General features: G+C 45.3%; 1 protein-coding gene across 1 annotated transcript; it reads left to right on the forward strand.

The window, feature by feature from the left end:
- The first annotated feature begins 3,930 nt into the window (after positions 1-3,930).
- CD2 (CD2 molecule) lies at positions 3,931-13,668 on the forward strand. Its single transcript, XM_062511376.1, has 5 exons — positions 3,931-4,295; positions 7,160-7,462; positions 9,868-10,110; positions 12,227-12,346; positions 13,325-13,668. The coding sequence occupies exons 1-5, from the start codon at positions 4,235-4,237 to the stop codon at positions 13,534-13,536; spliced, it is 939 nt and encodes a 312-aa protein (XP_062367360.1). The 5' UTR covers positions 3,931-4,234; the 3' UTR covers positions 13,537-13,668.
- Positions 13,669-16,117: the final 2,449 nt, after the last annotated feature.

The raw sequence follows: 16,117 nt of genomic DNA on the forward strand, positions 1-16,117 counted from the left end.
GCTTCAGAGAAGCTTATGCAAGGTCTTCTAGGAGGAGGGACATTTTATGCCCACATACAAGTAGGAAAAATGCCAACAGAGTCTTGCATTTGTAGGAAAGAATTTCCTTCTCTGTGGGACTATATAGGGGCCATTCAAAGCCACTCCTAGGAATGAATGTGCTTAGTACTGAAACATATCATCCAGTTGTTTGTGCTCAGTCTCCTGCATCACTTCTCAACCTCCCACCTCCCCATTTCCAACTGTCCCTCACTCCTCCCTGAATTTATAATACTGCAGTAGAACAAAATGCTGTACAAAAACATCAGGTATACATGCATTTATCAAGCTGATGGTTTCTGGGGACTGTCTGATCTTGTCCAAAAGATTACTTAGATGGTAAGAATAACTTGTCTTTCCTGGATATATTTAGAGGAGCAGCTGTTCTTCTGTTATCCTTCTTGGGTAGCTAGTCCATCCACTCTCTTGTGATGAAGGGACACATTGAAGTTAATACAGGTCTTTGTGTATTTACCACTGCCAAGACTAGAAGAGGCTTTTATGGTTATTTATCTGGCTTCTTGTAGAAGACAGATTGATTGCAGCATGCCAGCAAGCCAACACCTTTTACAGCAGTAGTAGTGTCACTGAATTTACTAGAACAAGATGCTGGAAGTTAGGTCCTAAATCTAGGGCCATTACAGATGATGGAAATCATCAGGAAGACTGAAATGCACCATCTGCAGGAATAACTGATGGGATGCTGCCATCTGCTCTAGCCTCAGTCGTTGCTGTGAACCACAGACTGCTTTGTCTAAGGGGGTTATGTTCTTTCAGACCAGAAATAAAGGGTGGGTTTTTTGGTGAGGTTTGGCTGTTGACACATGCTTACAGCTGTAAGAGAAGAAAATGTGTCTGAGAGGCAACACCTGGGGCCAAAGGTTTAACGGCATGAAGCTGTGTTGGGGTGGGGGGTTTAGGCTGGAAATCAGGAACAGACCCTGGCCTTGGGGCTTTTTGGGGCCCTGGAACGGGCTCACAGCTCTAAGTCTGTCTGAGCTGAAGAATTGTTTGGACAATGCTTTTAGGTTCAAGGTATGATTCTTGGGGCTGTCCTATGTAGGGACAGGAGGTGAACTCGGTGATCTTTGTGGATCCCTTCCACCTCAGAATATTCTATGATTCTGTGTGGGATTATGGACATCACAGGGAAGTAATATTTCCTCAAATAATCAGGTAAGGGCCATTCTGCATGATTCATAGTTTGAAAACATTAATTTGCTTTTCTTGAGAGAAGGATAAAAAAGTTTGTGCAGACAACTGTTTCATTATCAGTAGTGTGTGTATGTGTGTGTGTCACCATTTCTGGAAGATTTCCATTGTGTCCAGGGCTCTCAATAAGCTCTGAGGCACTGAGTTAGCATCACTACCAAACCCTTGGCTAAAGCTCTGTTTTGAGTTATTGATCTTCATATTTCCTCTGCTTTATTCAAGCTCGAGTTTTTCCTTTTCTTGGCCCTGTGTAAAGCAGAAGTGAAGAGGAGGCAGAATGTGTCCTTCATCAACAAGATGGATGAAACTCCATGTGGGAGGCAGCCAGCTCCTTGGCATTTCATAGTGCAAGGCAGCACCCCTTGCTAGGGCTGACTTTGCTTCTTCCTTGCTCCAGCCACTGCCCATAATTCCTCCTGCTTTGTAAGAAGCAACAGTAAAGGGGAATGTGCCATCAAGAAGCCCTCAGCTGCCATCCAGGGTGACCCAGATAGAGCCCAGCCTTGCAGACCAGGGTGCAAGCCCAGGAGAGGTCCCAAGAATAAAGCTACCCTTTCCTAAAGCTTCCCCCCTCCACGTATTACCCATCTGACACTCCAATTAAAATCACATTTGCTCTTCTCCTCGCCCACTGTGCCTTATCAAAGGCCTGGTGAGAAATTTCGAGGTGTGAAGGTCTTGGGTGATGCTCAGTGCAGGATGTGACTCACGTGCAAACACCCCCTTACTGTAACCTAAGTTTCATACCAGAGAAGATGGTACAAACTATGAGACGGACTACAAATCTACATTTTGTAGTCTTCCTTTCCTACTAGATCAAATAACAATATTTTTTTAAAGAGTTTGATTTTTTTTTTTTTAAATAAGCCTCAGGCATGAATGTTTATTGGCTCATCACTAAGTTGAGAGCTTGGAGGTAGGAACAGCTCCATGTTGTCTCTTGAGATGTTGCCTTCAGATGCGGGGGACTCTGTCACCTCTACAAAGAAATGTGAGCGTGATACTTACATTCCCTTTGAGGAAACTGGGTACTGTCTTACAAAGAGCAGAAGTGTAAGAGAAAGAGCAAGCCACAAAAAAATATACAAGTATGGGGTTTTGTGGCTTCTGCAGTGGAAACAATGCTGCAGAGAGGGAGCAAAGATGTGCAAAGACACATTGTCGAGCCTCTGTTCAGTCTTCTGCTCTCCTGTGTGTCAGAAGATGGGGATGTGTAGCAATGTAATGGGCTAAAGAGGGCTCAAGCATCCTAACCTTGATGCTAAGGACAGGTCTAACTAAACCAGGCCTAGCTTAGGGTGCTTCTTTCCAAGTAGCATCCAAAAAATCCCTTCCTTCTTCTAAAATGGGGATCAAGTTCCAGTCGGGATTGCAGTATGACATTTGGTTTCTTGCTCCTGCCTACCTGTTGCTCCAACAGAAAGCAGGATGTTTGGTGAGATGGCTTGCTGGACCATAGGGGCTTTTAGTCTGACTCATTCCAAACTGTGAGTTTGGAAGACTGCGTGTGGCACGTGGGCATGCCAAACTGCTTAACTGGAAGTAGCGACCTTCGTTATGAATACAGGGAATTCTTTCACACCTGGTTCTACCGCTGTGGAGCTTTACCTGTCTTCTCTCTCACACATCCACACATCTTTCAGTTTGCAGTTCATTTGTACCAATCAAGGTTGCTGCCTTTGCCCAGGTTTCTTTAGGTGCTCGGGCTGGAAGCAGATGTGTCCAGGAGTTTGACACAGCTTGCTTGGCTGAGGAGATACCTGAGTGTGGCAGCCCCTGCCCTGAGCTTGTTTCTTGCACAGAAGGTGGAGGTCAGGCACAGAAATGTTGCTTCCTCTCTCCTTTTGTGTGTACATCATTTATATGTTCTTTGTAAGGAAACGACAGCAGATAGAAGGATGAAAAACTGGGCCTTTCCAGCAAGGAGTGCTTTTCACCTCATTAGTACCAGTAAAAAATGATTAAGCTGGAGAAGGGAGATGCCTTACAAGACCTTCCTTTAACTTCAAGGCAGAGGAATAACATGAACGAACAGGAAAGATTTATCTACTATTGTACATTTCTAGTGCCACAGATTTTAATTCTGTCTTCTTTCTTGGCCTACGCCTGTGACAAAAAGCTGGAAGATTTCAGTGGCTGCTGTAGCAGAGGAATTATGCTGATGAAGATAAGATTCAAAATCCTCACCACTCCATCTGTTTCGTATTGGAATCAGGAATAAGGGCTTTATTAGCTTCTCACATGTTTTTTGGACCTAGCTCCCATGCCTCCTCACAGCTTCTTTCCTCACTCTCTTTCCCACACCGGCTGGCTTCAGGGCTGGCTTGTGACAACATCAAAGCTTTTTTCTGACCCCTTTCCATGCTCATTCCTCTCTCAGCTTGCTGAAGTGGCTGGCCCTGCCTGCAGGAAGCGTTTGTGGCTCTGGCCAGCCCCTCATACACCAGATGTTGATGCAAAGCTGATCCTGATGGCTTCCAAGGGAAGTGTGGCTCCTTTCTAAGCATTGTCCAACAGCCACCTGCTCCTCACTGGGGTCCCTGGGCTTGCTCTCCCCTTGCTGCTGCTGAGGATGTGGGGGGGATTTTGGATTCCCATCACTCCCCCACCCGAAAACTGCATCTCTCTCACCAGGATGATGGCACGTGAACGCCGGAGCTGAGCTCTTGAGGTGAACATTGAGGAGGACAAGGGCTCCATCTGGCCCTCCAGCTGGGTGGACAAACCTCCAGGCCATTCCTGCATTTCAGTGCCCATTTTTTTTTGTGTCTACACTTTGCCTCCATGCAGACAAAACACCCTGTTGAGACTTATTTCCGCCTCTGCTAGAAATGAGAAGTGCTGGAGGAGAGGAGGAGGGCACAAAGGCTGTGCTGACATGTTCCCATCACTGCTTGCTCACAGCAGAAAATCCTTTCCACCTGCCAGGAGCTGTCATTAGACAAGGCAACACTGGATTTTTTTTTTTTTTTTGACCCTGAAAATGAACTTTAGGAGGATTTTCCTAGTCAAGTGTTTGCTGCTTTTAATTCCCAGTGTAAAATGTGAGTTTTTCTTACTGTTTTTTGCTCTTTTGGGCTGATGTTAAAATTGCATTTGAAAGCATTTACAACTTGGTGGACTGCTACTGATAAGAAACCTGTTCCACTTTTCCAATGAGTGACGACATCTGGGTTATTGCTATTATTATTAGATTTAATTTTCAGCCAGGGGAGGGCAGGACCTGAGTTTCCTATTCCAGTTATAATAATAAGCTGTAAAGAGTTTTGGTTTTAAGTTAATGAGCCTTAATTTGATACATGTATAATGAGAAATGTCAGCATGCAGTTTGCTTTCTGCCCTCGAGGTAGCTTGTACTACATTAGGGATCCAGTTCAGTGTGCATTATCGCATGTAATTTCCTTTTCTTATCAAAGATGTGCAAATCTTTTGAAAGTGCAATTTATATTCTTCCATAAATATTAACAGAGTGATATATTTCGGTGTCTTCAGTGGAGCTGAAGTCTAAGATGTGAAAACAGCAAGTAACTGCATGTATCTTTTATTTTTTGTGTATTGTTGTTGTCATTATTTTTTAAAATATTAATATAAAAACTTAATTAAGGTGTTAACTCATAGATTAGGGAAGGTTTTAAGAGAGGGAGACAATATAAGCCTGCATTAATTTTTTTTTTCCTCTGTTTAATTCCACTAAGATTGTATGTATGGCTGTTTAATTCTTTGCTTTTCCTTCAGAACAAAATTAATAGATAAATAAGAATTTCTTTTTTTTTTATATACACGATCTATAAAACAACTTCCCCAGCAGAAATAAGAAATAATTTTCCTTGAATGGAAAATTGTTTCAGAAACTTCTTTGCTTCTCTAAAACTACAATAGGAGCTTTTTCTTTCAACTCTTTTTCTTGTGTCTGTGAGTGAACTGTAGGCTCTCAATTAAAACCTTTCTGCCCTTTGGAGCACATTTTAGTTGGCATTTTTATCAGAAGTGTTGGTTCATTAACTAAACAGGTCTTTAGTATCCTATGTGTGGGATACTCAACTTTCCACTAGAAAGACTATGGAGGTAGTTCAATATCTAGAGGTGTCTAAGGTGGTCCACAGAGATGCCATTGAACTATCCTTGAAACATCAGATTACTTTTTTCCTTTACTTTCAGAGAGAAAATATAAGTAGTGTCTGTTATGCAAAGAAATCCTATCACTAGTAAATACTTGCTCATGACTGAGCAGAAACAAGTATCAGAATTCAAATAATGGGGTATAATGTGTAGTGCCATCTGTGTGGGGCATAGCTGCTTCCAAGGGTGTTTAGTTGATAGCTTTATTTCAGGACATTTCATTAAAAATGTCAAATACCTTGCAAGAAAGGCAGTGCTGAAAGAACAGCCTTTCTTTAGAGGTGGTGAATTGCCAGAAGCACTACAGCCTTAATGTTCCTGTTGCAGAGGCAAGCTATTTTAGTTCTCTGATTATCTCTAATATTGTTAGTTTAATGAAATAGCCACTGGGTTTCAGTTTCCTCTCTGGGGTGCCATTTATCATTATCCTAGATACAAGGAATGAAGGACTGCAATAAAAATATGCATAAACACAGTTTTTCTCTCTGTGGGGGAAAAGAAAACACTTAAAATATATGAAGTTAGTGCAGAATCAGCTCTGTGTAGTGATAGGAAGGGAAATCTGCTGCTGATTGGCTTCACCCTGTAAATTGAGGAGGAATGAGCATGAGAAAATGACAAACCAAATCAGCTGTGGCTCTGAGTGTGTGTTCAGGTGTCAGTGAGCTTATCCCACCTGACACTTGCACGCAGATTTCCATCTCCTTCTGCAGGTTTGTCGGCCTGCCACGGGGCTGGGGACAGTGCCTCCCTTCAAATGACCTCCCAGGAAAGTTTCCCAAGTCCTGGCTTACCAGGAATGGGGTTTGCAAAGACAGTGACTGAAGCAGCCTGGTGGGGAGCACCCGGGCACTGCTCCGGGAGTGTGTCAACCCCACTGCTGGAAACATGATGGATGTTTAGCAACCTTGACTTTTATGAATATCTCATTTGGCAGCCCCATGCTCAGGTGCTTCCCAGTCCTGACACCAGCTTTGGGAAGTTCCTACTCTTAACTGTTCTGGAGAAGGGACCTGGAATCCAAGGAAAAGATTTTTTGTTTGTTTGTTTTTCTGCTTGGTTTTTTTTTTTTTTTTTTGGCAATTGCTTTTCTTGTAATGACTCCTGCACCCCCTCAGTTCACAGGACATCGGTAGCTGTTTTTTCCTGCCTAACTTGCCCCATCAGGATCGTGTGCTAGAAAATTCAAGTGAAGACCTTCCAGTTGGGCAGAGTTACTGGGATGGGAGGTAGGGAGGGTCACCGCTGTAGGTGTGCATCCAGTTCAGTGCTTTACACTCACAGCTTGACATGGGCTACTATTATCATCATCATCATTGCTACACCTGGGGTTGCTGAAATGGTTCTGCTGTCCAGGGACATGACTATTTTTGCTGTCTGCAGTAATGTTTGCAGTGATGGGCACTCTGGGTACCACCCTGTGCCATGTGCACAACACAGAAGTGACCTTCTTTTCAGGAAGGGCTAAGTTCATGTTAAAGTGAATGGGAGGCCATGAATCTTGGCATCCAGAGTCACTCCAAGTAAGTCAGCCAGGGTATAAATTCAGCTTTTGAAAGCTGAACTCTTCACTTTCTTACTTCTCAGAATTAAATTGAATGCTGGCGTTTATCTAATAAACAGACAGGAAGTGCTTTGGACCAGGGGATGATGGTGGCATCATTAAAGCAGAGAGGCTTAGGCAGCTCAGGAAGGAGTGGGGGGCATAGCAAAAGACAATGACAACCTCTTGGTTGACTGCTGTAGCTGCTGGGTACAACTGATGGGCTGGCTGTGCTTACCTCAACAGGCTCCAGCACCAGCTGGATTTACAAGGCAGTGAATGAGACAGCTCTTCTCAGCATCACTGCTCCACTGACCCCTGGGAACATCTACCAGGTAACATGGACCAAAGACAGACAAAGGCTGGTTCAGCTCAAAGGTAGCAACTCTAAGCATTTTGTGAACAAGGAGAAGTGCAGGTGTGGGATTCTCCGAAACGGGACTCTGCAAATCCGGCACCTGGAGAAAGAGGACAGTGGAAACTACACCGTGATGGTTTATCACGATGGAAAACTGAAGGCAGAAGAAAATATAATGTTCTTTGTTCAGGGTGAGTTTCTGCTTTTTCCATACCGTTCCCAGCACAGCTGAACAAGACTTGGTATTCTCTGTTCTCTCCCACAGCCTTTCCTACTCCGTGCCCTCCTTTCTGATTAGGAGTGAGAGGACTTCTATAGGACATACATTTTTCTTCCTGCTGCTGACAGCAGTCTGCCTCTCTTCTTCCTTCTCTTGCTCTGACTGATGGCCTCAAATCCCTGGTTTCTTTCTGGCTCCCCTGTTTGTCGGCCAGCAGGTTTCTAGCTGTGCCCAAGAAAGCAGCTGTGAGCACGTTCACACTGACAGCAGGGTGAGGGCGATCATCCCTACTGCAGCACCACAAATGGTGCGAGGACTCTGATCTGGGGATGGACCCTGAGAGGGCTCCTAGCAGCATCCTGCTCCCAGGAACCTCTGGTAGGACTACAGCAGCCTATGTGAGGTACAGCCGTGGCTGATGCTCTGTGGGTTTCAGGTACTTCTGGTGCCACTTTACTGAGTTTTGTTCTCTGGCTACTGGTCCAGTAAGCTGAGCAACTTGTGTTGCCAGCCCCTTGAGGAGAGCTCAGGAGTCCAGATGGCACTAAATGCCTGCATTTAGGAAATGGAATCCCCTTCCATTTTTGCTCTAACATAGCCAGCAGTCACCTCCCCAGAGGTAAACCACAATAGGAGTTTAATTTGCAGTGGAAGAAGACTTCTGCACCCTATCCTTGCATAGCATAACACAACAAAAATTATGACTGTGCTGTTTGAAGCACAGTTAAGCACACCCCTGGGGATTTCAGCTGCATGGGCTCAAAGCATGAGGGCAGCCTCCATCCCTGTGCTGTATCTTGTCCTAAGAGATTGGAGCAGTAGCAGCCCAAAGGTTTTGGGGTGAGTAGGGATGATGGGGATGGCTAATTCTGCTCCTTAATAGCTGCTGTGACCGCTCCAGACCTCAGAGCTGTAGGACAGCATGCGGTTTTTCCCCAGTAAGGGAATAGCTTGGTTCTGTCCTTCTTCAGTCATCCTGGACACCTTTGCCAACATCTTGAGTTTGTGGCACCAGCTGGGATTACAGAAATGATGCCTTATTGAGGCAGCAAGGACAGCTGGAATGGGTTTAGCAGGGTTTCTGTGCAATGGGAGGCCCCATGTCTAATGGGCTGGTGAGAAGTGAGGGTTTCTCACTGCTTTGGGAGCTATTACTGTAAACAGAGTCAGGAAGTCATTGGGGCCTGATGCTTCTGGCTCATGTTTTAAGCCACTCTACTGTCATTGGGGTGTCCTCATTTCAAGTCAAGGTTAATGCTCCAGCCCAGCTGTGTGTTGTATTATTTCCTCTGCTGTGCAGCAGTGAGGTTGCATTGCCTCTGACACATGGTTTTGGAAGTCCTGTGGTAGCTGTTGGGTGCTCGAATAATTTGTCAGCCAGGCTGGCCCTTTGCTACTGGGGCTGGACAAAGCATTGTTTAAAAAACAAAAAAAATAAATCCCTATTTTGTCCCACACCGTTCCATCACCAGCACCTGGACTCTAATGTTTCCCACTGGGATGTTTCCCTGAATAATAAGTTCCAGTTTACAGAGGAGGAGTGGGCTTAACAAGGAAAGGGTGGCTGCAGATGTCGTGGTGAGAACCTTGACTGCATGTGCTATGAGCAGTCCTTACTTATTTTAGAATTTATGATCTCTCTATCTTGCACAGCCTGTAACTAGAGGTGGCACTGGCATGTTTTTATTTATCTGATCTTAAAGGTAGAAACAATTATTTTCCATTTGCTGTCCCTGGCAGCTGCCCTTACTTGAGGAAAAGCCTGCAGGCTTTTCTGTCTCTTTCAAGTGCCACCAGTGTTAAAGAAACTGGAACCATAAGGAAACAGGTTGTTTGCAGGGCATAAGAAGAGACAGAATTCAGTTTCGTCTGCCACAACCTCATTGAGAGCTGAAGTGTCTGTTTTGTGTCCTCCTTTCTGGGTTGATGGCCTTCCATGCTGTGCTGTCGTGCCTGCTGAGTGCTGTTGGTAGCACACAGTGCATCACAAGCAGCTTTTCATAGTTCTTCCTGCTTTAGGGAAAAACCTCTCCTGATGGGCACAGGTGGAACAGGACCAACTTCTCTTGCACCAAAACACAGGGTCCAGAGGTGAAGGGGGCTGTGGTTCTGAGTCCCTTCCATCTACCTGAAGATTCATCTTCCTCCCCTCACCTGCCTGGTGTCCAGCTCTGCTTTACTGTGTTGGCTACTGCACTGCATTATATTTATTATTGCCCTGTTACTTCTGTAGCAGAGATCTAATTTGCTCTTCATTCTTCTGTGATCTCATTAGATGGTGATTTGGGGTTAATTCTCCATTCTTAATAATGGAGGCTTTCAAGAAGAGAAACTCTCTCAGACTCAGACGTTCCTGTCCCTTCCCTTCTTTTTCAGAACTTGTCCCTCAGCCAATCCTCATCTCTGAATGTGGGAATAAAAATGTATCTGTCAAATGTGAAGTGAAACAGAAGGCTAAAGATGAAGCATTTATAATAGAGCTGACTCAACCCAATGGCAAAAAAATCCAAAAGAATGCAACAATGCTGCAATGGCACGGGTGGAATTCTGGGATGTTCAGATGTGTTGCTAAGAACCAAGTCAGTGAAAAAATGGCTGAAAAAGTAATTAAGTGCCCAGGTAAGAAGTCTTTCATCAGAATGTGCTGGGGTGGACTACATAGGCAGATGCAGTTGCACACATCTGTAGGACTGGTCCAGGAGTGCAGAGGTCCCAAGTACCCAGTACTGTGAGTCTAATTCCAGCACAGTTATTGGGATCTGCTGCTGCTGCGGTAGCCAGCATGCTAGTCATGCTTTCTGCCTGGAATTCTCCAGCTTTGTCACATCTCCCTCCTCCCCATCCTGCTGCTACCAGCCCCACAGCTACCCTTAAGGCATCTCTACTCTAATGGCAGGATGGCAGTAGGATGTGAAAGGGGTTTTGCTCCTCCCCTTCTCCCATGGGGAAATCCTTTGTGTTTTTATCCTCTCCATAATCATGTCTATGAATGTGGTGGCTGCCTGCTACCTATGGGTGTGGATGAGTTCTCCCACAAGGGGAAAAATAAGCTGCTTGGACTCTTCAGCTTGGCCTAGAAATCAAGAGGAAAGTTATGGAGAATTTTGCTTCAGGGTTACATGGGTCAGATAAGCATGGTTCAAATGTACCATGGTTTTCCTATTCAGTTGAAGCCTCATCTTTCTAAAGCACAGATGCAGCAAAAGGATTGCATTTTTAAATGGGTAGAGTCATGCTGAAAATTATTCAGCAGGCAAAAGAAGTGATCCTCCCACGTAAAGGTTTTGAAAGTTGAGGCACAAAGGACAGATCACACTGGTATGACACTGGGCGTGGTATTCAGTTCTAAGTTCAGAATTCCAGTGCAGTGCTGGGGAAAAGTCCCTTGAATTTGCTGGGATTGGGTTCATCCCACCCAACCGTGAGTGCCCTGCTTGAAGGATTATCTTGCTCTAGATTCCTGCTGGAGCTGGTGGAGAGTTGTGGGGGGGCTCACAAGAGCTGGCTCAATATTTCTAATTTTTACCAATTTCTGGGATAGGGAATTTAGGGAAAGTCCACGTCTGAAGGACAGTCCATAGTGTGAGAAGGGAGTGAGCAAGCCTTAGGGCATAAAGGCTTTACTGAAGTGATCCCAGGTCTGCTGAGGCTGACTGAAGGGTGAAGAGCTGAGGGGACAGCATTGCCTCTCCTCTCCTGTGCAGCTGTTGTTTCCTGAATAATCTTCCTGATTTCAAAAACATCCAAGCAATGTATTTTTTTTGCTGCTGCCTGACCTGATGGAATGCACAGCCCCACTGATGTTAGCATTGGGAAGGGGCAAACAGGATGTGGCATGGACTTTGGAGCCTGGTATGAAAGTGTGCTGCTGGATTAGGTTTGTTTAAGGCAGGGCACCCTATGCCAAACACCTTGTGTGGATGAGGAAATGCTGCCCATGCCAGGACACAATCCAGGCAAGCACAGGTCTGCCTGCACTGCTGCTATAGGCAGACATTGGCCATTGTCTAGACAATTTTGATTTCACTTTTTCTCACCCCTGACAAATGCTCTTTTCTCACAGGGTGAATTGGGTTGGAAAGTTTGTTTTTTTTCCTCACATCATTAACAGAGAAATACTAACGATCTGTAAGATTACAAACATAGCATTCCTCAGACACCAAAAACCCCCTAAAACCATGCCCTACTCTTCCTACCCAAACTAAATACGTCTCAAACTTTCCTGTGTAGTGGCGGGACCCTACCAGCTCCATAGCAGACTAAAAATGCCTCATCTTGCAGTCAAACCTCCTTCTAACCCTGCTACCTTCTGTAAACCCTTGGTTCTGCATCTGAGGCAAATTTCCTTGAATTCTGATCTTTACAGGCAAGGTACATTTCAGGTGTGATTATATGTGAATCTGTCTGAGCTCTTCTTGCATTCATCTGGGAGAAACGGGCACAGAAAAAACAAAATACGCCTTGGCGTAACGCTGGTGACTAAAACTAGTGGTAATTTAAATACAGTGAGCTGGCATACATAAATGCTGTGGTTTCAGTTTTCTGCAGAACTTGAGTCCATCAGGGAGCAATCAAAAGAGGAACAGCAATGTCCTGTTGTGTACAGGAAAAAGGCAAAGGGTGAAGTGTCCACTGGTCTGCCTTTGCAGCTAATGGAAGTAAATACAGAATTCTGAGTAGATGTTATGCAAGTTATTTCTTTCCATCTAACATCCTTTTTTATCCCCTTCACTAGGCAAATTGGACTTTTATTTAATCTTAAGCATAGCAGGAGGTGCACTCATCTTTGTCATCTTAGTGATTTGTCTTATTTGCTGTATCAGAAGGAAGAAAACAAAAAGGCGTGGAGTTTATGGTAAGCGTTTAAGGGGCTTTGTTTTGCTATCCAGCCACCTAAAATATTGGAGCTGCCCACTGACAGCAGCCCTCTGGTGGGATGGATTCTCTCTGCCCTGAGCAATAGCCTGGTTTTAGCATATGGTGAATCTGTGTAGATCAGCTGGCATTGCCAGTGTCACTTTCTGATACGTGCTTTGAGCAAAGCCACACGAGTATTATTTTACATTATGGCTGTCCTGTTTTGAGTGGCACAGATCACTGCCTCAGCTGTGCAGTGGCACCATATCCTCAGTTCTCAGGCCTGGGTTCAGCAGGAATTTAAAAAAATGAGCCCGAGAAATTGAGAACTAATATTTTAGTGACTATTTTATGGTGACTAGCCTCTCTGACACAGTTTGCTGTGCGTTTAAGGCCAACGCAGTGTCTCAAGAGGTAAATCCCTCAATCCCTAAATTAATGAGTGGTATTTCAGAAATGATGAGTCAGTGATCAGAAGTCAGATGGTATGAATTTACTGCTTCTCTATGGGTGAAAATTAATGCTGGCAAAAGGGATCTCTGGCTTCTGGGAATCCCAGCATGGGCAATGGCAGGGCAGAGTGCTTTGATGTTGCTTCCCGGGATTGGATCTCACTTTCCCTTCAGTAGCCTCCAAAAGGGGATGGGGCAGCACAGGCTGGGGGTGTCCGTGATGCCTACTGGGGCTTCCTTGAAGAAGGAAGGACAACAGGCAGGACAGAGCTGCCCCAAATGCTCCAGGTACCTTGATCTCAGCCAGGCAGCCCGAAGCTTTCATGTTAGTCTGGGAGCTGCAGGCAGAGGTGATTGTTGCTGTAAACTGGGACAGGGGGAACACCTGAGAGTGGCAGATTAAAAACCAATATTTGGCTTTTCCTTGCTTGCCCCAAAGACATTTCCCTGGCTTTTTTTTTTTTTGTTGTTGTTTTTTGACTTCTTGGTGCACGTCTGACCGTGGGGTCCTGATGTTGTTGCAGAGGAGGAGCGAGCCATGCACATGCTGCCCATGGAGCATGAGAAGGGGATGCAGGAGGTGCCCCAGACCGTATCCAAGCCCACCCCAAAGCAGCTCCGGGTGCAGCAGAGGCCGCTGCCCCCCCAGCCCCAGGAGCAGCCGCTGCCCCCACGGCCCCAGCCACGACCCCGCACGCAGCCATGGACTCCAAACCTCCCGAGGGAAAGGCGCTGAGCACAACTCCTGGTCTCTCTGCTCCACCATTCACTGGGAAAAAAAGGAAGTTTCCCCCAGCCAGGAGCCCCTCCTGCCCAGCCCTGCATAATGCTCAGCTATGAAAAGGCAGCTTTCGGTGCAGAAAATTAGAGCATCAAATGGTGACGAGGAGACTCGAGGTGATGGGCACTCATCCCTGTGGCCATTTTTCTACATTTGCCTTCACGTTAGGATATGGAGCACTGAGCCCTGTGTCTTTCTGTGGTTCACTTGTTTTTACTGCACCTTGTTTTCTTTGTGCTTTTTTGGATGGTTTTCACTAAGAAGAAGCTAAAGCTCTGCCAAGACAAAATGGATCTTAGAGGGGTTTAATCTTCTTCTACGCATTAGGACAGCTCTCTAGCTTCAGCATCAAATGCATGGCTTCCTGGACCAAAAAAGTGTTGTATGTAATTAAATATTTGTCCAGAGCTGAAAGGATTTGTGTTGTATAATGCAGAGAAGAAAATACTGAAAGGACACGTGAGAAGCACTTGTGTGGGATAAGCACAAATGGGAAAGGAATAAATTTTCCCTTTCTCCACTGTGTTTAGAAAAGAAACTGTGAGCTTGAATTGCAGCAAGGGAGAGTTAGGTCAGGTGTTTACTTTTGATTTTTATTTTTTAATATAACACTGAGATTTCTTGGAGAATTTCTCCAGTGCTGGGCTTTCAAAAAGTGGATGAGACAACATTCTGTGAAGCCTCTTTTTACTGACATGGGCCAGGAGAATGTGCTACACAGCCTCTTCATGGACAGTTTCAACTTGGTTTTCTGTGACTTTTGGGCAAATAAAACAAACCTTTATTCTCAGCGTAAGTCTGTGTGGCTCTCCAGACAATTTTTTTTCTGGCACAGAGGAGGTCTGGTCTCCTTTGGCTTGTGAAACAAAGCATTATAAACAGCCAGCCAGCAGGATTGCAGGTGTCTGAATTGTCAGGGGTTTATATCTCAGGGGTTTACATCTCCTGCTGAGGGTGAGGGACTGTGTCCCTTGATTTAGCTGGTAACACCTCAGGCATTACCAGGGGGTGATAGACATCTGCATCCCCAAGGGAGAGAAGTTGCACTGCAATAAGTGCACCTGCATCACCTTTCATGTGCTGGACACTGCTTGTTCCTCTGGGCCTTGGGGGTGTCCATAACTGCCTCCGCAGGACAGCTGAGGAGCTGAGAGCACAGGGCAGTCTTGGAGCAGTGTCTGCATGGGTGCACTGACCCATCCAGGGCAAAAGGTGAAGGAGGAGAAGGCTACAAGAGCCACAGATCATGAGACATTCACCCAGCTAGGTGATGTGTCAGGCAGAACAACACCTAATACCTCTTTCAGGCTGGCCTGTCCCATGTGCCAAGGAAGATAAAACAGCCATGCTTTGTTTCTCCTGAGAAATATGACTGTTTTTATCTTCTGATATGATGGCAAGGAGGCAACTTGTCAGGAAAAGCAAGTCTCTGCCTCCTCCAGAGCTCAGTTGCTTCACTTGAACTCTGACAGCCCTGGGAGTGCTACTTGCTCTCACCTTAGATTTCTGCAGCTGATTTTCGGGCTTTTGCTATTTAAAATTGCATTTGGTAAATGTTTCATGGTTTATTTTGTAACATACCATATGCTGTATCCCTGTACTGAATGAATAAAGAGAAGACTGGGTGCAGAGGATCTTAGTTCACAGCTGTGCTGGTACTTCAGTATCTCACTTTGGTACAAAGGAGGCAACAAAAACATTTTGCCACAGAAGCAGGGATGCAGGAAGTGTCACACCATCCCTGGGTGGTGCTGGGGTGCCAGGAGCTGGTGAGCTCAGGCTCGTGTGGGTGAACACAGCTGCTCTGCCTGTCCTGTGCTGCCAGAGCTTTACTGGTGCTGATCTGTGGTTACAGGTCCTTCCTGGGAGAGGGAGGGTTACTGGGGCCTGAGAAAGAAGATTTACCCCTTTGGGTTGACTCATACCAAAACACAGCCCTTGGCACGCAGGCAAGAAAATACTACTAGCATGGAGTATGCCTGTGCAATGGAAAGCTCACCAGGGCAATACTTTTTTTTTTATTCACTCCTTCTTTTTTGATAGTCACCATTGCTTTTGTGATGTCTCATTGTACAAATACTGTGCATTGCAGCACATCAGGAAAAATGTGAGACATCACAAAACCAATGATGACTGTCAACGCTCCATGACACATTCAGAAAAAAATGCTGACTTACAAAATAAGCACCAAGCAGAACATCATTTTTCTGAATGTGTGTCATGGGGGCATGCAAACCTCAGAATTTTATGCTGTAGTGGATGTTTCAGTACTGGAAAATGATCTGACATTGGGAACTAAGACATAACAGGATGTGCTTGGCTCTGGTGGCTCTTGCTGTAACATTTCTTGGTTCCTCTTTTGTAAATGCCTCTACCACTGAGTCATGAGATAAAGTGTTTTTTTCCATTTCTCCCGAAGAGGCATGAGACAAAATGGGATGATTGATGTGGTCTTGTCCTTGTCTGTCTGCTGCCTTGTCCCCCCTGTTTGGAGAGCTGCAGTTTCTGTTACCTGGGTATTAGCAGGGGTCAGTTT

Source organism: Cinclus cinclus, chromosome 2, assembly GCF_963662255.1.
Source record: "Cinclus cinclus chromosome 2, bCinCin1.1, whole genome shotgun sequence".
Taxonomy (NCBI): domain Eukaryota; kingdom Metazoa; phylum Chordata; class Aves; order Passeriformes; family Cinclidae; genus Cinclus; species Cinclus cinclus.

Excerpts from the sequence above, each read along its gene's own strand:
- CD2 (XM_062511376.1), top strand. The coding sequence starts at position 4,235 with ATGAACTTTAGGAGGATTTTCCTAGTCAAGTGTTTGCTGCTTTTAATT. Across the intron at positions 10,111-12,226 it reads AAAAGTAATTAAGTGCCCAG|GCAAATTGGACTTTTATTTA; the intron begins GTAAGAAGTCTT and ends CCCCTTCACTAG. Across the intron at positions 12,347-13,324 it reads AAAAAGGCGTGGAGTTTATG|AGGAGGAGCGAGCCATGCAC; the intron begins GTAAGCGTTTAA and ends ATGTTGTTGCAG.